At 43.5% G+C, this 20886-nt stretch overlaps 1 protein-coding gene across 2 annotated transcripts in view; it reads right to left on the reverse strand.

The window, feature by feature from the left end:
• Window positions 1-13682: 13682 nt before the first annotated feature.
• Window positions 13683-20886, reverse strand: part of LOC142466203 (putative cation-transporting ATPase 13A4) — a 70390-nt gene continuing 63186 nt past the window's right edge. For both annotated transcript variants that reach the window (XM_075571088.1, XM_075571087.1), the window contains exons 26-30: window positions 19259-19433; window positions 18264-18451; window positions 16140-16228; window positions 15905-15985; window positions 13683-14001 (exon numbers count right to left, since the gene is read on the reverse strand). In XM_075571088.1, coding sequence (XP_075427203.1) covers window positions 13744-14001; window positions 15905-15985; window positions 16140-16228; window positions 18264-18451; window positions 19259-19433 — 791 coding nt within the window. In that variant the 3' untranslated portion in view covers window positions 13683-13743. The remainder of the gene's footprint in view (window positions 14002-15904; window positions 15986-16139; window positions 16229-18263; window positions 18452-19258; window positions 19434-20886) is intronic.

A 20886-nucleotide genomic window follows, 5' to 3' on the forward strand; every position in this document is an offset into this window, starting at 1 on the left:
GCAATTCCATGATTCAAATGATTGGGGAACCAACCAGGAGAGGGCAGTACTGGATTTGGTAACATCAAACAATGTAGAAGTAATAACAAATATTCAAGTCCTGGAACATTTGTCAGTGATCATAACATGGTCTCATTTGAAATAAATGATCAAAAAACAGATTACTTGGGTTCAACAAAGACCTTAAACTTTAGAAAGGCAGATTTTAATAAACTGAGGTCTAATCTAGTAGTAATACAATGGGATGATGTTTTTGCAGGGAAAAATGTAGAAGATAAATGGGCAGTCTTTAAAACATTGTTAGAAAAGCACACTTATCAGTGTATACCCTTGGGTAATAAGTATAAAAGAAATAAGTCAAAACCAATGTGGCTAAATAAACAGGTAGGGGGGAGGGAGAATGGACAAGAAGAGGCAGGCGTTTAGATCTTAGGGGCATATTCACTGAAATTCAATAAATTTAGTACATTACCGATCGTGTTTGCATGTTCTTACCTCCCTATAAGAAATTTGTGTTAAAACGGTATTCACTTCGAAAAATCGCATGTTTTGTATTGTGCACTAACAAAATGCCAAATCGCACTACTTTGTGTTTGCTTAATGAGTCAAATGTTGCTCGAGCTGCGCGGAAAGAGCTGCGCGGAGAGAGAGCTGCGGGGAGAGAGAGCTGCGGGGAGAGAGCTGCACGGAGAGAGCTGCGCAGAGAGAGAGCTGTGGGGAGAGAGAGCTGCACAGGGAGAGGGCTGCGCAGAGAGAGCTGCGCGGATAGAGCTGCGCAGTTAGAGGGCTGCGGGGAGAGAGCTGCGGGGAGAGAGAGCTGCGCGGAGAGAGAGCTGCACAGAGAGAGAGAGCTGCGCGGAGAGAGCTCACATAGAGAGAGCTCACAGAGAGAGAGCTGCGCAGAGTCAGCTGCAGGGAGAGAGCTCACAGAGAGAGCTGCAGGGAGAGCTGCAGGGAGAGAGCGGCAGGGAGAGAGCTGCGCAGGGAGAGTGCTGCGCAGAGAGAGAGCTCACGGAGGGAGTTGCGGGGAGAGAGCTCACGGAGAGAGAGCTGCGGGGAGAGAGCTGCGGGGAGAGAGCTCACGGAGAGAGAGCTGCGGGGAGAGAGCTGCACAGAGAGTGCCGCGGGGAGAGAGCTGCACAGAGAGATCTGCAGGGAGAGAGCTGCGAGGAGAGAGAGCGGCGCGGAGAGAGCTGCGAGGAGAGAGCTGCGAGGAGAGAACTGCGGGGAGAGAGTTGCGGGGAGAGAGCTGTGGGGAGAGAGCTGCGGGGAGAAGCTGCGGGGAGAGAGCTGCGGGAGAGAGCTGCAGGGAGAGAGCTGCAGGGAGAGAGCTGCGCGGAGAGAGAGCTGCGTGGAGAGAGCTGCGCGGAGAGAGAGCTGCAGGGAGAGAGCTGCGGCGAGAGAGCTGCGGGGAGAGCTGCAGGGAGAGAGCTGCTGGGAGGAGCTGCGTGAGAGAGCTACGGCGAGAGAGCTGCGGGGAGAGCTGCGGGGAGAGAGCTGCTGGGAGGAGCTGCGGGAGAGAGCTGCGGGGAGAGAGAGCTGCGCAGAGAGAGCTGCGGGGAGGAGCTGCGGGAGAGAGCTGCGGGGAGAGAGCTGCGGGGAGGAGCTGTGGGAGAGAGCTGCGGGGAGAGAGCTGCGGGGAGGAGCTGTGGCGAGAGAGCTGCGGGGAGAGAGAGCTGCGGGGAGAGAGCTGCGCGGGGAGAGAGCTGCGGGGAGAGAGCTGCGCGGGGAGAGAGCTGCACGGGGAGAGAGCTGCGCAGGGAGAGAGCTGCGGGGAGGAGCTGCGGGAGAGAGCTGCGGGAGAGAGCTGCTGGGAGGAGCTGCGGGAGAGAGCTGCGGGAGAGAGCTGCGGGAAGGAACTGCGGGGAGGAGCTGCGGGGAGAGAGCTGCAGGGAGGAGCTGCAGGAGAGAGCTGCGTTGGGAGAAGCTGCGCGGAGAGAGCTGTGGGGGGAGAGCTGCGGGGGAGAGCTGCGGGGGGAGATCTGCAGGGGGAGAGCTGCGGGGAGAGAGCTGCGGGGAGAGAGCTGCGTGGAGAGAGCTGCGGGAGAGAGCTGCAGGGAGAGAGCTGCGCGGGGAGAAGCTGCGGGGAGAGAGCTGTGCGGGGAGAGAGCTGCATTGGGAGAGAGCTGCGGGGGGAGAGAGCTGCGGGGGGAGAGAGCTGCGCGGAGAAGCTGCAGGGAGAGAAGCTGCTGGGAGAAGCTGCAGGGAGAAGCTGCGTGGAGAAACTGCAGGGAGAAGCTGCTGGGAGAAACTGCAGGGAGAAGCTGCTGGGAGACGTCTCTAAAAGTCAAAAGTGACGGAGACATCGTATCAGAATTATAAGGAATGTAACAAAAATTGCAAAAGGGCAATCAAATTAGCAAAAATGGATAATGAAAAAAGGATTGCAATAGAAAGTAAGGTCAACCCTAAAAAATTCTTTAAATAACGTAATAACAAAAAAATGAGAAAAGAAAATATAGGACCCTTTCAGTGTGAGATGGGTAGGCAGATTATTGGAGATAAGGAAAAAGCAGAGGTATTAAACACATTCTTTGCCTCTGTGTTTACCAGGGAAGAATCAATTGCAAAAGTAGCGCCGCAGGAGGAAGCCACAACCTCCATATTAATGACCAATTGGGTAACTGAGGAAGAAGTTCATAAGCGACTTGAAAAAATTAAAGTAAATAAGGCACCTGGCCCCGATGGCATACATCCAAGAGTTCTCAAGGAGTTAAGCTCAGTAATAGCAAAACCATTATATTTAATATTCAAGGACTCCATTTCCACAGGCTCAGTACCACAAGATTGGCGTAAAGAAGATGTGGTGCCTATATTTTAAAAGGAAGTGTGATGGTAGGGGGTATATAGGCTATTTAATGAAGGTTAGGCCCTCTGGTTACCCCTGAAACTGTGGGGTCCCTGGTACAGTAGCTACATAAGCACCATAATCCAGGGACCAGGGATAATACGTGCTGAAAAAAAAGTGACTCCTCTTTTTTTCTGGTTTCATGTTCCCTTGGCCCTAGAACTGTGAGATTTCTTGTGTGTCAGATTTAAGGGGGAGGATGTTGATCCAGGGAGTAATCTGATTGCCAATATTTGGATTCAGGAAGGAAATTATTTTTCCCCTTATGAGATATCATTATATGATATGACTCTGGAATTTTGTGTTTGCCTTCCTCTGGGTCAATATACTGTAAGTACGGATATAGGATAAAGTTTCTGTCGTCTAAATTTAGCATAGGTTGAACTTGATGGACATATGTCTTTTTTCATCATATACTATGTAACTATGTGAGAAATAGAAGAAGAAATAGAAGAAAGAAGGACTGAACATATTCTATATTTGTGGCTGTTAAATCAGACTCTATTTGGCGAGCAGTATTGTAATATTGTAATTACGGTTTCACGAAGTGTGCACAAGATGACAGCTCCTTTGAATATTCTTGTAGATTATATTTTATGCACTGAAATGTTTCTGTCACTGAATTTATATTGCAAGAATGGGGCCATTGTTATTAATTAGCATCCTTTCATCATGTATAATTAATTCAAATATGGAACAGTTTAGAAAGATGATAATTATGGATTTATGACTACACACCTACATAAACTCAGGGAGGGTAAACCGGTTAATTCCCGGCGGAAAGTCTCATCCTTTGTCCTCAGAATAATTAAAATAATTTTACGCAAAAAAAAGAAACAATTATATTTAATTTGGCATACGAATGTACACTGGCAATGTTGCAGAGACTGCCATGTATTGTAAACCAATCAGCAGCAAGGGGCCAAGCAGGGAAAACAGAGGTAACAAGATATGTATTGTATGTCTTTATTTATTTAGCACCATTAGTGTACATAGCGCTTCACAGTAGTAATAAACGTGACAATCATATAAATAACAAATAATACAAATAACAGATCATGGGAATAAGTGCTTCAGACATAAAAGTAACCTTTCGGAAGAGGAGTCCCTGCTCCAAAGAGCTTACAGTCTAATTGGTAGGTAGGAAGAACGTACAGAGACATTAGAAGACAATTCTGGTAAGTGCGTCTGCAGGGGCCAAGCTTTGTATTATGTGTCTAGTATTATCCACAGTGCTACTCATATGCTTCTTGAGTAGAGAGTCAAAGACAGAGAACAGTCGGCGTGGGTTAGATTTGTGTGTGTTGATTAGTGCAGAAAAGTAGGCTTGTTTAGCTTGCGAGAGGGCAGAGTTGAAACAGGATAGCATACATTTGTAGTGAAGAAAATCTGCGAGAGTGTGAGATTTCCTCCAGAGGCGTTCAGAGGAGTAAGTGCAGGAACGCAGCATGCGTGTGTGGGAATTTAGCTAGGGTCTCTGGTTAGAAGGGCGAGGACGGCGGAGAGAAAGCGGGGCATGTAGATCAAGAGAGGAGGACAAGGCAGAGTTGTAGTTCCTGACCAGGTTGCCAGGGTCTGGATCAGAACTGAGAGAGGAGAGTAAAGTGGTCTCAAAGGCTGGTAGGTTATTAGATAGAGCGCAGGTCTATGCAGAAATGAGGGTTAGATGGAGATGGAGAAGGGGAAGAGGAGAAGCGAGAGAGAGAAAATGAGATGAGGTGATGGTCAGAGAGAGGAAAGCAGGAAATTAAGACATCAGAGAGAGAAAAGTTTTTAGTGAAAACCAGATCTAGGTAGTGGCCATTCCTTGTGGGTGCTAGCTGCAGTGCACAGTTGAAGGTCAAAAGAAGAGGTTAGAGAGAGAAAGCGGGCAGCCCAAGGGAGACAGGGGTCATCAATGTAGCAGTTGAAGTCCCCAAGAAGAAGAACAAGAGAGTCTGAGGAGAGAAAGAAAGAGAGCCAGGATTCAAAGTGAGAGAGAAAGACAGAAGGGAAATGAGTAGAGGTAGGTGGGTAGATGACCACCATGTGGACAGGGAGAGGAGAGAAGAGCTGAACATTGTGAGCCTAAAAGGAGTGAAAAGCAAGAGAGGGGGGAATAGGAACGGTTCGGTAATGGTAGAGAAAGGAGAGCAGAAGCCCCACGCCTTCACCCCTGCCACCATGGCGTGGAGTGTGGGAGAAGGAGAGGCCAACTTCCAGAGCAGAGTCAGACTGAGTGAGCCAGGTCTCAGTTATAGCAAATAGGAGCAGAGAGTGAGAGAGAAAGAAGTCATGCACAGAGAGGAACTTGTTAGAGAGGGAGCGAGCATTCCAAAGGGCACAGGAGAAAGGGAGAGAGGAGGGAAGGTGGTATTGGTGTGAGGTTGGAGGGATTGACACCAGAAGGAGTACAAGTTGCATTTGGCAGGCAAGGGCGAGAGCATGTAGAAATAAAGCAGTGACCAGGATTGGGTGAGATATCCCCAGAAGCAAGGAGGAGAAGTATGGATAGAAAGAGGATGGGTGAGGAGGATTTGTAGGGGTGTGTTTTAGTGCAGGGGGAATAGCTGTGTGGTGACATAAGACGCAGGTAAGAAAGGAGTTCATGTGAACTGAGAAATGGCAAAGAAAGGAGAGATGGAGATATATGAATAGAGTTAGAGACATGAGGCTGGTAGAAAGAAGTGCGTAATTTGAAAAGAAGTGAGGTCATAGCAAATATGAATGGTAAAGGCGGCAGCGCAGCGATAGTAACGTGCTGAGATGTGCCGTCTGGGATAGATAATATCCTACTTTCCAGCGTAGATCAAATGCCGGAGTCAGGACCTGTAGGTGTTGTCCACTTGTTCACTCGTTTTAAACTTCCTTTTAAATTTGGGCACTAACATTCTACTTTAACCTGGCTTCTTTAAACATGGCTGCAGCACATGTGAGGGACGTTAAAGCAGATGGTTTTTCTAAGCAGGGTGTTCTCTTGCCCAAGTGTGAAAGCTGAATTGAATTAATACATTTCAAGGGATGATTTGAAGACATAGAAAATATGGTTTTACTTGAGAAGAGAACAAAAAGATGATCAGTGATTCAATAGAATTCCCAACTTCCATTTAAACTTCAGCACTAACATTCTACTTTAATCCTGTCTACTTAAAACATTGCTGCAGATATCTGCACATACAACCATCCCCATGAATTTGTATTGTGAAATAACACTGCATTAAATAAAATGTTACAGCTACAACACGACCGTACAGTCTGATCTGTGGCAGCTTTGATGAGTGAGATAAGTGGCAGGCTTTCTCATTTTAAAAAACGCTTTCTGTGGAGGTGCGAGCACCCGGGGCAGTTTCCAGATGAATTACTGTAATGTGAGTGCTCCTTTGAATTAATCGCTGGGATTTAAAGTGCCAGGTATTACCTGATGGGTAAAAAAAACTTCCACCTGAACAAGTGAATGAACTTGCACTTTATCGTGTACATTATTTAATAAGCTTTCATGAGCCCCTCCTATTCCCCTTACATACCATGAAGAGTCCCCAATGTAGTTGAACACGAGTCAAACATTTACTTGAATTTTAGTGAACCTCATCTGACACACACACAAGAACATATCAGCCATACTTTGCTATATGCCCTCATAAAAAAATCCCCCAAGAAATTCCTGTCTTCCTTTTCTATATAGTATTATTACTCCCAAGATTATATTCTGTAAAAATGGAAACGTTTGATTCCAGTCTCTGCTTTTGGTTTGTATTAGTATAAGTGTGTGTATGTATATATGTGTGTGCATATCTGTATGTGTGCATTAGTATATGTGTGTATACAGTATGTGTATATGTGTGTATATGTGTATGTGTGGTCTAGTATATGTGTGTATATGTGTGTATAAGTGTATTAATTTATGTGTGTATATGTGTGTGTGTGTGTGTGTATATGTGTGCATTAGTATGTGTATGTGTGTATTAGTATATATGTGTATGTATATGTGTGTATAAGTGTATGTGTGTGATTAGTATGTGTATGTGTGTTTATATGTGTATATAGTTACATAGTTACAGAGTAGATGAGGTTGAAAAAAGACATACGTCCATCAAGTTCAAACTATGTTAAATTTAGACAACAGATACTTTATCCTATATCTATACTTACTTATTGATCCAGAGAAAGGCAAACAAAAAAACCCCAGTGTCATATCATCCAATATTATCTCATAAGGGGAAAAATAAATTCCTTCCTGACTCCAAGAATTGGCAATCGGATTAATCCCTGGATCAACATTCTTCCCATGTTTACTTATTTGGTATATCCCTGTATACCTTTCCCTTCTAAAAAGATGTCCAACCTTTTTTTGAACAAATTTATTTTATCTGCCATCAGTCTCCATGGGTAATGAATTCCACATTTTAACTGCCCTTACTGTAAAGAACCCTTTCCTTTGTTGCTGGTGAAATCTCCTTTCCTCCAACCTTAAGGGATGACCCCGTGTCCTTTGTACTGCCTTGGGATGAATAGTTCTTTTGAAATTTCTTTGTACTGTCCCCGAATATATTTGTATATAGTTATCATATATCCTCTTAGACGCCTATTTTCTATGTAAATAAATCTAATTTAGCTAGCCTCTCCTTGTAAGTTAGATTGTCCATCCACTTTATTAATTTGGCGGCTCTTTTCAGCACTCTCTCTAGTTCCATAATGTCTTTTCTAAAGACTGATGCCCAAAATTGTACTCCATTTTCAAGGTGTGGTCTTACTAATGCTTTGTAAAGGGGCATAATTATGTTTACTTCCCTTCCATCCATTGCCCGTTTGATGCAAGATAAGATCTTGTTTGCCTTTGCAGCTACTGCATGACTTTGGGCACTATTGCTAAGCCTGCTGTCTACAAGCACTCCTAAATCCTTCTCCATCAAGGATTTCCCCTATTTATTCCCATTTAATTTGTAAATCGCCAGTTTATTCTTGCATCCCAAATGCATAATCTTGCATTTATCTGTATTAAACCTCATCTGCCATTTACCTGCCCAAGTTTCCAGTCTCTCCAAGTCTTCCTGGAGAGAAATTACATCCTGCTCTGATTCTACTACTTTGCATAATTTAGTTTCATCAGCAAAAATGGAGACTTTGCTCTCGATGCCAACCTCAAGGTCATTAATAAACAAGTTAAAAAGCAGGGGCCCCAGTACCGATCCCTGAGGTACTCCACTCACGACTTTAGCCCAACCTGAAAAACGTCCATTTATGATAACCCTCTGTTTTCTGTCCTTCAACCAGTTTTCAATCCAGGTGCATATATTTTTACTGAGTCCAATTGGCTTTATTTTGTACACCAACCTCTTGTGTGAAACTGTATCAAAAGCCTTTGCAAATTCTAAGTAGACCACATCAACTTCATTACCCTGGTCTAAATTCCTACTTACCTCCTCAAAGAAATAAAAAAGGGTAGTTTGGCATGATCTATCCTTCATAAATCCATGCTGACTATTACTAATAATTTTGTTTTCCATTAGGTATTCCTTAATATTATCCCGTATTAAGTAGTTTCCCCACTATTGAAGTCAGGCTTACAGGTCTGAAATTCCCCAGTTGTGATCTAGATCCATTTTTAAATATAGGCACCACATCTGCTTTACGCAAATCTTGTGGTACTGAGCCTGTGGAAATGGTGTCCTTGAATATTACATGTAAATTTTTGGCTATTACTGAATTTAACTCATTGAGAACTCTTGGATGTATGCCATTGGGGCCAGGTGCCTTATTAACTTTCATTTTTTCAAGCTGTCTATGAACTTCTTCCTCAGTTAACCAATTGTTCATTAATATGGAGGTTGTGGCTTCCTTGTGCAAATTGATTCTGAAATTGAACTTGATTCTTCCCTGGTAAACACAGAGGCAAAGAATTTGTTTAATACCTCTGCTTTTCCCTTATCTCCAATAATCTGCCTACCCATCTCACACTGAAAGGGTCCTATATTTTCTTTTCTCATTTTTTTGTTATTAAGGTACTTACCAAACATTTTAGGGTTGTTCTTACTTTCTATTGCAATCCTTTTTTCATTATACATTTTTGCTAATTTGATTGCCCTTTTGCAATTTTTGTTACATTCCTTATAATACTGATACGATGTCTCTGTCCCTTCTGACTTAAAGAATCTAAACGCCTGCCTCTTCTTGTCCATTTCCTCCCCTACCTGTTTATTTAGCCACATTGGTTTTGACTTATTTATTTTATACTTTTTACCCAAGGGTATACACTGAAAAGTGTGCTTTTCTAAGAATGTTTTTTTTGGTAACAATTTTTTTATTGGACACGTTCACATATAAAAGTACATATAGAAATGTCACGAGCCCGCAACATTTCAACTCAATACAATCAGGTGGTGAACAATAACATTTTCACGTTTTCCATAGGGGGAAAAGAGAGAGAGGGTGGGGGGGAAAGGAGGGGAGGGAGAGAGGGTAACAAACAAGTGGGGGGGAGGGGAATGGGTGAATGGGTGGGGGGGGTGGGTAAAGGTACGTCCAGAGGCTTCCTTGATTCTCTCTCCTGTTGTCTGGAGGGGACTAAAGGTCTACGTGGTTGGCCTTTTTGGGCTTTATCTCTCTAACCAGGGGCCCCATGTGTTCCGAAATTGAGGCATCTTCTTTTGGAGCATAGCTGTCAGTTTCTCCATAGTCATGACCTCATTGATTCTTCTGACTACTGTAGTTCTCGACGGGGGCTTAACCTGTTTCCAGGCGGCCGCTATGAAACATCTGGCCGCTGTCAGCATTGCCGTGATCAGCCTTGACATCGGCGGAGGAAGATCTTCGATGGGTTTGCTCAGCACCAGAGTAAGAAGCTCCAGGGGAAGGGGGAGACCCGTGGTCTCGTAAATGAGCATCTGGATCATGGTCCAGTACCTCTGAATCTCCGGACATGACCACCAAATGTGGGCCATGTCCCCCTTTTGACCACATCCCCTCCAGCACAGATCCAGTGTGCCAGGGAAGACCTGGCTCAGCCTAGCCGGGGTCAGGTATCACTGAAATATAATTTTATAGATGTTTTCTTTTATTGTTGTGCAGATTGATGTTTTAGCGGCTTGCTCCCAAATTTCCTCCCAGTCTTCCAGGTCTATTTGGAGGCCCAGATCCTCCGACCATTTTTGCATGTATCGGTGATTCGGGGGGCTGGATGTTGGCTCTATTCTCTTATATATCTTGGAGATCAGGCCTCTTTGGTAGGTATTTTTAATGCATATGGATTCAAGTCTGGTCAGCGGGGGGAACTTGGAGGTTGGGGATAAAGATAGTAGGAAGTGACAAACTTGTAAATACTTAAACAGGTGAAGGCCCTGGATCTGGAAATTGTCCTTCAGCGCCTGATAGGTTAGTATCTCCTCCACCTGCAGCAGATCGGCAACCATCCTAATATTATGACTCTGGAATTGGTCAAATTGTCTTGGGGAACACCCTGGCGGGAAATTGGGGTTCCCAAAGATTGGAGTGAGCTGGGAGGGGGAAGCTAGCAGACCATACTTCCCTTTGCTTTTAAGCCATGCGTCCCACGTACATCTCATTGCTCCTAGGTCGAACCTCTATGGACCAGCCCCGCCACCACTTGTGGTCCATAAAGCCGCATGGAGGGAGTGGGGACGCGCGTAATGAGACTCTATTGCGAGCCAACAGGCTGAGGCCGGGTTGCAATTCCAAACTACGGCCTGCTTCAGTTGTGCTGCGAGATAATACCTGACGATATCGGGGACCCCCATACCTCCTCTAGCTCTTGATGAGAGCATCACTGACCTTGGGACTCTTGGCCTTTTATCGTTCCAAATGAATTGGAGCAGCAGTGATTGGATGTTCTTGAGGGCCGCTTGTGGCACCGTAATTGGGAGGGTTTGGAAATTATACAATAGCTTTGGGAGAACATTCATTTTAACGGAAACTATTCTCCCAAACCAGGAAATTTGATGTTTTTTCCAAGTTTCCACGTCTTTTTTTAATCTGATCGAATAGGGGGGGGGGGGGGTAATTATATTGGAAGAGGGTATTGTAGGAATTTGAGATTTTAACCCCAAGATATTTAATATAGGTGGAACTCCACTTGTATTAGCTTGAACGAGTTTCCACGTCTGGGCTGGGAGGGATATATTTAGGGCTTCTGACTTGTCCATGTTAACTTTATAGTCAGAGACTGACCCAAATTGGGTCAGTAGCCTTTGTAGGTTGGGGAGGGAGGTATGGGGTCCGCGAGGGTCAAAATCACATCGTCAGCAAATAGAGACATTTTGTATTCTCTTTCCGCAATTTGGATCCCCTTAATACTTTTTTCTTCTCTGATTTTGGCCGCTAAGGGCTCAATGGTTAGGGCGAATAGCAAGGGGGAGAGCGGGCAACCTTGTCTGGTCCCGTTCCTAATTTTTATTGGGTCAGAGAAGCCGCCTGATAATTTAACATACGCTGTTGGGTTTTGGTAGAGGGCTCTCACCCCCTCCACAAAAGGGCCACAGAAGCCAAACCTCAGCATTGTTTGGTCTAAAAACGTCCACTTGATTCTGTCGAACGCCTTTTCAGCGTCAAGGCTCAGAATCATTGCTTTGGAACCGGTGAGATGCACGTGGTCAATTATATCCACAATTTTGCAGGTATTGTCGGAGGCCTGTCTTCCAGACACAAAGCCTACTTGATCTACATGTATGAGTCTAGGGAGAATTGCGTTTAGCCTGTTTGCCAGGATCTTACTGTAGATTTTGAGATCGGTATTTAATAGGGAGATGGGCCTGTAGTTGCCGCATAATAGCGGGTCTCTACCCTCCTTGTGAATTATGGCTAAATTTGCTGCTGTGATTGTGGCGGGAATCGGCTCTCCTTGAAGGAAGGAATTGTACATATCTAGTAGGTAGGGGGAAAGGGTTGGCATGAACATTTTGTAGTAGGAGTTTGGAAAACCGTCTGGGCCAGGAGTTTTGGCTAACTTGAGTGAGCTAATAGCCTGAGATAGTTCCTCTTGGGAGATGTTGTTGTTCAGACTCTCTACCTCCTCGGGGGACAGGGATGGGAGGTTACATTGCTCTAGATATTGTGTGATTGTGTTGCGGCTGACCGGGTCTTGGTCTGGGGGGTGGACGTTGTATAAGTCAGAGTAAAAATCTGCAAATTCCTGGGCTATCTCTTTTTCTATGTATGAGACGAGCCCGTTTCGTGTCTGAATGCGGGCTATCTGAGATTTAACTCTGGCGCCCCTGAGCTTTGAGGCCAAGAGTCTATCTGCTTTATTGCCTTTGTCAAAGTATTTTTGTTTTGACCACCTCAGTGCTTTCTCCACCTCTTCGAGTTGGGTCTGTTTCAGGGCAGATCTAGCTAGATTGAATTGTTTTAGCGCTTTTTTAGACGCGGTGATTTTATGTTGCTGTTCCAGTTGGGTGATCTTATCTGTGAGGTCCTTTTGTAGCTTAAGTTTAGTTTTCTTTTTATAAGAGGCGATTGAGATCAGGTCTCCTCTGATAGAGGCTTTATGAGCCTCCCAGAGCATAGCTGGGGCTGAGACGGAGCCTGCATTAATTTGAAAAAACATTGCTAGTTTTTGGCGTATTATTATTTCCGTGTCGGGACAGTTCAGCATAGATTCGTTTAACTTCCATTTATATTGGGTGTTTTTCACAAAGGGAAGGGATAGGGTGAGGTCGATTGGTGCGTGGTCGGACCAGGTGATTGAACCTATGCCTGACTGGGAGGACGCCCGGAAGACATTACTCGTACCCAGAAAATAATCGATCCTCGAGTAGGACTGATGAGGGGAGGAGAAAAAGGTATAATCCCTTTGACCCTGGTGCTGAGCCCTCCAGATGTCCACTAGTGAGTATTCCTCAATGATGTCTCTGAAGTTCTTAGCTTTCTTTTGGAACTGAGTGGCGTATGGAGAGGGAGTAGATGGTAGGAGGTTGGGGGCGGGGTTTGATTTGTCTTGTGCGTGAGAGGCCACCATATTAAAGTCTCCACCAATGATGAGGGATTGCTGCTCCAGTGATTCGAGGAGATTTCTTAGGAAGGGGATTTGGTTATCATTGGGGCGTAAACATTAACAAGTGTAATTGGCGTGCCTGATAGAGTGCCCTGTATTACCAGAAATCGACCGTCTGGGTTTGGGAGTGACTTGGTTAGAACAAAGGGGGACCCCGGTTCTGATGAGGATGGCTACTCCTCTTTATTGCTAGTTTCAGGTGCTTTTAGGCAGGGAGTCTCGGGAGCTCTTCCCTCAAGCTACCATGCCAGCTGACGTCACAGGAAGTCCTCCTTCTAACAATGTTTTAAAGACTGCCTATTTATCTTCTACATTTAACCATGCAAAAGCATCATCCCAATGTATTCCTTGTAGATTAGTCATCAGTTTATTAAAATCTGCCTTTCTAAGGTTTAAGGTCTTTGTTGAACCCAAGTAATCTGTTTTTTGATAATTTATTTCAAATGAGACCATGTTATGATCACTGTTGCCCAAATGTTCCTGGACTTGAATATTTGTTATTACTTCTACATTGTTTCATATTACCAAATCCAGTATTGCCCCTCTCCTGGTTGGTTCCTTAATAATTTGGGTTTTAGATACAAATTTACATCAATATTAACAATTTTCTAATTAGTGATTAATTAGTCACCTTCTTGACCTTTTTAAATCCCCCCAAAAAGTCTACATACAAAAAATAACTGAACGTATGATGTATTATTGTGTTTAGTTTTATTGTAGGCAATGCTTTGTTCGTACTCAGAGCCGCAGGAAGCTTTCCCGAGGCCCAGGACTAAAGTGTCCACAGGGACGTGACTCGGGTGTTATAGAGGAGGACAGAATAGGTCATTGAAATAAGTACAAGCGCACACATTTATTTTCAGATCTCCTTTTTATTTCGTGCAACGACCGCCCAACTCCCTCTCTCATTAACTCAGAGTCCATGTTGTTTAGACATTTGTACAATACTCTTCCCGTTGGAGACAGCCACCTCACTCTCGAAGGCTGGATTGTAATACTCCTTTATATTGGCATCAGTCACCTTGCTGTTTCCATAGACAGTCGTTCCAATTGGAGGCCACTCGGAATCCTCCTCCAATATTACTCGCAATTTCTTATAGTTACTACTAGGTTTTAATCGTAGCCATCTCTTAAAAAGCAACCAGAGGGCTCTGTTATCCAGGATAAACTCCTGCAGGATAAGGGGAACGTATAGCATGAGAGCTTTGTAATCAAAGGTGTATAACACAAGCGTAAAGGTGTATAACACAGGCGTAAAGGTGTATAACACAGGCGTAAAGGTGTATAACACAGGCGTAAAGATGTATAACACAGACGTAAAGGTGTATAACACAGACGTAAAGGTGTATAACACAGATGTAAAGGTGTATAACACAAGCGTAAAGGTGTGTAACACAGGCGTAAAGGTGTGTAACACAGGCGTAAAGGTGTATAACACAGACGTAAAGGTGTGTAACACAGACGTAAAGGTGTGTAACACAGGCGTAAAGGTGTGTAACACAAGCGTAAAGGTGTATAACACAGACGTAAAGGTGTATAACACAGATGTAAAGGTGTATACCACAGGCGTAAAGGTGTATACCACAGGCGTAAAGGTGTATAACACAGGCGTAAAGGTGTATAACACAGACGTAAAGGTGTATAACACAAACGTAAAGGTGTATAACACAGACGTAAAGGTGTATAACACAGACGTAAAGGTGTATAACACAGGCGTAAAGGTGTATAACACAGGCGTAAAGGTGTATAACACAGGCGTAAAGGTGTATAACACAGATGTAAAGGTGTATAACACAGGCGTAAAGGTGTATAACACAGGTGTAAAGGTGTATAACACAGGACCCTGTGCTGCATTTATGTAAAACAGATCCTGCAAAGTCTATTGCTTTACGTCAATATTACATTGCAACCTTTGTGCTTCCGTGAACAAGGGGTTAATTATCTAAAAACTAGAGTAACAGCATTTAAAAAAAAAGTTGTGTGTGTTGAGCACGCGCATTGTAAGTGAAACTTCTTTGTGTTTTGTCACACAAATTTTATTTGCGATGGCGACGTTTTTAATTCAGTGAAAGAGATTTGAGAGTATCATTTATTTTATTTATTTTTGTGTTGAGATTTCCATACTATCACTTGGAATACATGATATAACTGACATGATAATTAAAATATGATACACATATTTTGGATTTTAAAGTATCTACATGCCATTACTCTCAAAAGTCTTTCATTCAATGTAAATCGTAAAAATAAAAACACAATTTCAGTGACAAAATGCAAAAAAGAACGCCCGTGCTCAGCACACACCCCATCTTTTTTTATGATCATTAGTTACTATATTATATTATTTTATATACAATTTATGTGTTATATGTTTACACACCTTGTCTGTTTTCCACTTCTGCCTTTTTTATTATAAATGGTAAATTTCTAAAAATTTAGCTATTTGCACTTGTGTGCGTGGGGGGTGGTGATGTTTGTGTGTCCTCCCTTCTGCGCATGCAGTCATGAGGCCCCTTCTGCGCATGTACAGAGCATTTCATATTTTTACTCAGTATTATCACCTTTGCTACAGTATAGTTCCAACGGAATCAAGAGTTAATGAACTGCATCCATCGTGTAAAGAAAAGCACCTGATTCAGACCCATGACTCGTATAGTCATTCTTTTTGGGGCTGTCTTTTAAATGGCTCAACTCAATCTCTCAATGTGTAGAGATGTAGGGGCCTTTGACATTTTGTTAAGAACCATGCAAGTCTGGCACGAAAAAAAGCCGCGTCTCAGACAGGGTGCGCAGACGATTCTGCGAGCATTACATCAATGTGCATTAGTTTCATTAAATATGGTGCTAGTAACGCTAAGACTATACACACATAGCGTGTCGCTCACTGTCTGGCGATATTTTGCCAACATTATTAGCCCTTTCATGCTTTCGCAGAGAAGCGGATTTGGGGGAAAGCACTTGGATAGTTTTGCACATCTCTAGAAATGGACACTTTGTTTTACTTTGCATGAGAAGTAATAAAGTTAATGAATGTGCCGGGGATACAGCCACTGATTCGTTGGGATAACACTTACCTCTACCACGAAGGAAACAACAAGACATATTGCAAGCATCACAATCATGTGAACCCGCCAAGAGTTTGGGGTACAGACAAGCTAGGAAAGAAAAATATTAAGATGTAAATACACTTCTAGATATTTATCACACTACTTAGGGATCTGTTTAATCTCAACAATAACACATACAATATTGCTTTGCATGAATTCAAAGTAGAAAAGGGTACATTTGTTTTTTGTAATCAATACTTACTTCCAATGCAACATATAAATTCTTGATGTCAGCAAATATGAAGAACAAGGTGAGGGCCACCTCTACCATCAGCGCGGCTAAAAATACGTCTTTAAAAGAAGGAATAGAAGGTTAATCGTGGCATTTATCCAATATCAGATACTACAGGGGTAATTCAATACACATGCGACGCCGGATAATGCGTTCCGCGGAAAATGAAAGGACGGATACAGAGGAGCACCTATAGTCTGAAGTGGGCATACAAAGTCAACGGGAGATTTTGTTAGATAACGGTGCGGACGGCCACCTCGGAGCATATTGCATAAGGCCCTGAATATAGTATGTGTTATACTATTATTATTAGCACTTGTAATTATTACTTGAATAAGACATGTCCTACATTTGACACAATAGGACATGCTACAAATATAAATTTAATGGCTACATAATATTAAGGAAATACCAGCTCTAAAGATCTTATCATCTAAATGGAATGTTGGACAGAGGGACAGAGAGACAGGGGACAGAGGGGACAGAGGGACAGAGGGGACACAGGGACAGAGGGATATAGGGGACAGAGAGACAGAGGGGACAGAGATAGAGGGACAGAGGGCAGAGAGACAGAGGGGATAGGGGGACAGAGGGGACAGAGGTCTCAGAGGGACAGAGAGACAGAGAGATGGGGGACAGAGAGACAGAGGGGAAAGAGGTCTCAGAGGGACAGAGAGACAGAGAGATGGGGGACAGATGGACAGAGGGACAGAGAGACACAGGGGAAAGAGGGACAGAGGGACAGATGGACAGAGGGACAGAGAGACGGGGACAGAGAGACAGTGAGACAAAGGGACAGATGGACAGAGAGACAGTGGCACTGAGAGACAGAGTCACAGAGAGACAGACAGAGGGACATGGAGACAGAGGGACAGAGAGACAGAGAGACAGAGAAACAGTGAGACAGAGGGACAGAGGGAGAGAGAGACAGATGGACAGAGAGACAGATGGACAGAGAGACAGAGGGGACAGGGGAAAAGAAGGCCAAAGAGACAGAGGGACAGAGGGAGCGACAGAGACAGCGGGTACAGAGGGACAGAGTTAATGCAGATTGTCCTTGTTTCGTTCTCTTAAAGCTGCAGTTCAGTCTTTTTTTTTTTTTTTTACTTCAATAGTTTTATGTGTGCAATCTCTAATTACCTAAAAAATGTATAGCTGCCAGTCAATTCGTTCTCCATTTATTGATAGGCGAAATTTGGGGACATAATTAGAGCTGGCATATGTTTTTATTTGCTTCTGTCAGTCAGTGGAAGCTCATGAATATTCATGAGCACTCCTGCACTGACATGTGCTAGAGGGAGGGCAGGGCTGACAAAGGGGTGTGCCAGGGCTTGTGACAGGACACGAAGGGGCAGTGCCTTAGCAAATGGCTGTTAAAATAGAATACAAGAAAATTGGTCTTTCAAAGTTGTTTTTTTAAAAACAGAAAATGCTAAAAGTATTTTTTCTTACTACAGAACTGATTTATTAAAAAAAACACACATACAGGATATTGACTGAACTGCAGATTTAAAGTACTTTATGTCCTTGACATCTTTGCTTTCCTTTTCCACTACACAATTATACCTCATTGAAATTGTTCAGCAAAAATGCTGAGGCTAAACCATACATGACCACTAATCTCTTAGGCTGAGTCCCCGCTGGCACTGAGCGCGCTCATGCTTGGAGAGCGATCCAAGCATGAGCGCCGGATGTCCTGTCATTTACGCTCGCATGCGTGGGGGGGGGGGGGCATTGAGTGCGCTGGAAAGTTAGATTTGTTTGTTTACATAAGCGCCGAGCACCGGTGAGCGTGTGTGCCCGTGCACCACGTGAGCGGGGACTTACATATATCTATATATGTATGTAACCGCGGCAAGTGCCGCCCACTCAGCGCTAGCGGGATTGCAGCCTTACTCACGTCCCATTCTGGCCGGAGGATGTTGGTGTTAAGGCTTATGTGAATTATAAACAATAAAGAAAAAATAAATACATTTGCATAGTTTAAAACTCATTTGTAAAGAACCCCACTACTAAAAAGACAACAGATATTATAATTCTATAAAAAATTATATGTATATTTATTAGTATTAGTATTCAAATGACTAAACTTACAGTTGGTATATAGAGGCTGCCGGAAAGGTTTTCCCTTAGAGAAAACAAATGCTAATATGACAAAGTGCACAGCAGTTAGAAGCCACAAGGTTGTGTTTTCAAAACTTTCATAGTTTTTCTTGGTCCTCTTATCGATTAACAAGAAAGTCAAATTTCGGTTTAGACTTTCATTTCCTGGGTCACAGGCACTGGGAAAAAAAACATATTATTACACTCTCAGCAAAGTGTTGCATCTTTCACACAGAGATTAATTCACCTGGCCGCCTTCATACTAGGTCAGTACTTTGTAATCTTATCTAAAATAGGATTTGGGGAATTCAGTGGTACTTAAAGTTTTTATAGGCTATCTGAACATCCATCAGAATTAAGACATGGACAGAGATGGACAGATGGCTATAGATGGCTATAGATGGATATAGATGGACAGAGATGGGTAAAGATAGACAGAGATGGATATAGATGGGCAGATATGGGTAGAGATGGGCAGAGATGGACAAATGTTTTGCTGTTTCTCTAACACATTCAGCGTGACATTTGAGGGTGGTTTTGTCTGTAAAAATGTTGGCAAATTACCCCAAACGGTCATTGTTCTAACTCCCGCCCCTTGCTGCGAATGTGTAGATAGATTACTTATACATTAGATGTGCCCAGAAGTTCCAGACTCTGAAATATGTGTGTGGGGGGGGGCAGGGGGGAGGTTCGAGAGAGAGGGAGATAAAGAGGGGGGTTGGAATCCTATTTTACTTTCCCAAGTGCTACCAAGTAAACACAGTGTGCATTGAAAGCCATTTTGAATGATATTACAGTAATTTAACAGAGAAATACAATGCGGAGTGTGATTTGGAAAAAAAATCCCAGATTTTTATAAGAAGATCACTGGCACCCAAAGGACATTACCCAAATATCTAACCGTTTGCATACACTAATCTCCTAAGTAAAGTGTTTTCAGTACAGTTACTGGAGGAGAAGAGCCTGAAACACATTCATGGATTTACCTGAACACATCGTCTGTGCTGTACCATGGCTGCTTCTGTATTACTAGGAAAGCGTATGTCTGCATGGCTATAGTGAAAAGAACATTATACAACACTGACAGCAGCATAGATGGAGAAAGCAGCTGTCCCGGGGGTCTGTATGGTGCCAGTTTGGGATATGATGGAGTAGAACTCACTGAAAAACAAACATAATTAACTTGAGCGCATGCAAAATGGTTACTTCTTAACTCTCCTCCAGACATTTCCTACGGTATTTTTTAGTATTTAATGAATTTCCTTTTTTTTCCCTATGAACTGGATTAAATTATTTCCAGGCACATTGACCAATAACTTTTATTTATCAGGAAGTCTTCCTGATAAATGTTTAATTTTTCTACTGTGTCCCTGATAGCGTTCTCTTGTCCCTGATAACGTTCTCTTGTCCCTGATAACGTTCTCTTGTCCCTGATAACGTTCTCTTGTCCCTGATAACGTTCTCTTGTCCTTGATAATGTTCTCCTGTCCCTGATAACATTCTCTTGTACCTGATAAAGTTCTCTTGTACCTGATAACGTTCTCTTGTCCCTGATAATGTTCTCTTGTCCCTGATAACGTTCTCTTGTACCTGATAACGTTCTCTTGTCCCTGATAGCATTCTCTTGTCCCTGATAACGTTCTATTGTCCCTGATAACGTTCTCTTGTCCCTGATAACGTTCTCTTGTCCCTGATAACGTTCTCTTGTCCCTGATAACGTTCTCTTGTCCCTGATAACGTTCTCTTGTACCTGATAACGTTCTCTTGTCCCTGATAACGTTCTCTTGTCCCTGATAACGTTCTCTTGTCCCTGATAACGTTCTCCTGTCCCTGATAACGTTCTCCTGTCCCTGATAACGTTCTCCTGTCCCTGATAACGTTCTCTTGTCCCTGATAACGTTCTCTTGTCCCTGATAACGTTCTCCTGTCCCTGATAACGTTCTCTTGTCCCTGATAACGTTCTCTTGTCCCTGATAACGTTCTCTTGTCCCTGATAGCGTTCTCTTGTCCCTGATAGCGTTCTCTTGTCCCTGATAGCGTTCTCTTGTCCCTGATAACGTTCTCTTGTCCCTGATAGCGTTCTCTTGACCCTGATAGCGTTCTCTTGTCCCTGATAACGTTCTCTTGTCCCTGATAACGTTCCCTTGTCCCTGATAACGTTCTCTTGTCCCTGATAACGTTCTCTTGTCCCTGATAACGTTCTCTTGTCCCTGATAATGTTCTGATAGCGTTCTCTTGTCCCTAAAAACGTTCTCCTGTCCCTGATAACGTTCTCTTGTCCCTGATAATGTTCTCTTGTCCCTGATAACGTTCTCTTGTCCTTGATAACGTTCTCTTGTCCCTGATAGCGTTCTCTTGTCCCTGATAGCGTTCTCCTGTCCCTGATAACGTTCTCTTGTCCCTGATAACGTTCTCTTGTCCCTGATAACGTTCTCTTGTCCCTGATAACGTTCTCTTGTCCCTGATAACGTTCTCTTGTCCCTGATAACGTTCTCTTGTCCCTGATAACGTTCTCTTGTCCCTGATAACGTTCTCTTGTCCCTGATAACGTTCTCTTGTCCCTGATAACGTTCTTTTGTCCCTGATAACGTTCTCTTGTCCCTGATAATGTTCT

This window comes from Ascaphus truei, chromosome 14, assembly GCF_040206685.1.
Source record: "Ascaphus truei isolate aAscTru1 chromosome 14, aAscTru1.hap1, whole genome shotgun sequence".
Classification (NCBI taxonomy): Eukaryota; Metazoa; Chordata; class Amphibia; order Anura; family Ascaphidae; genus Ascaphus; species Ascaphus truei.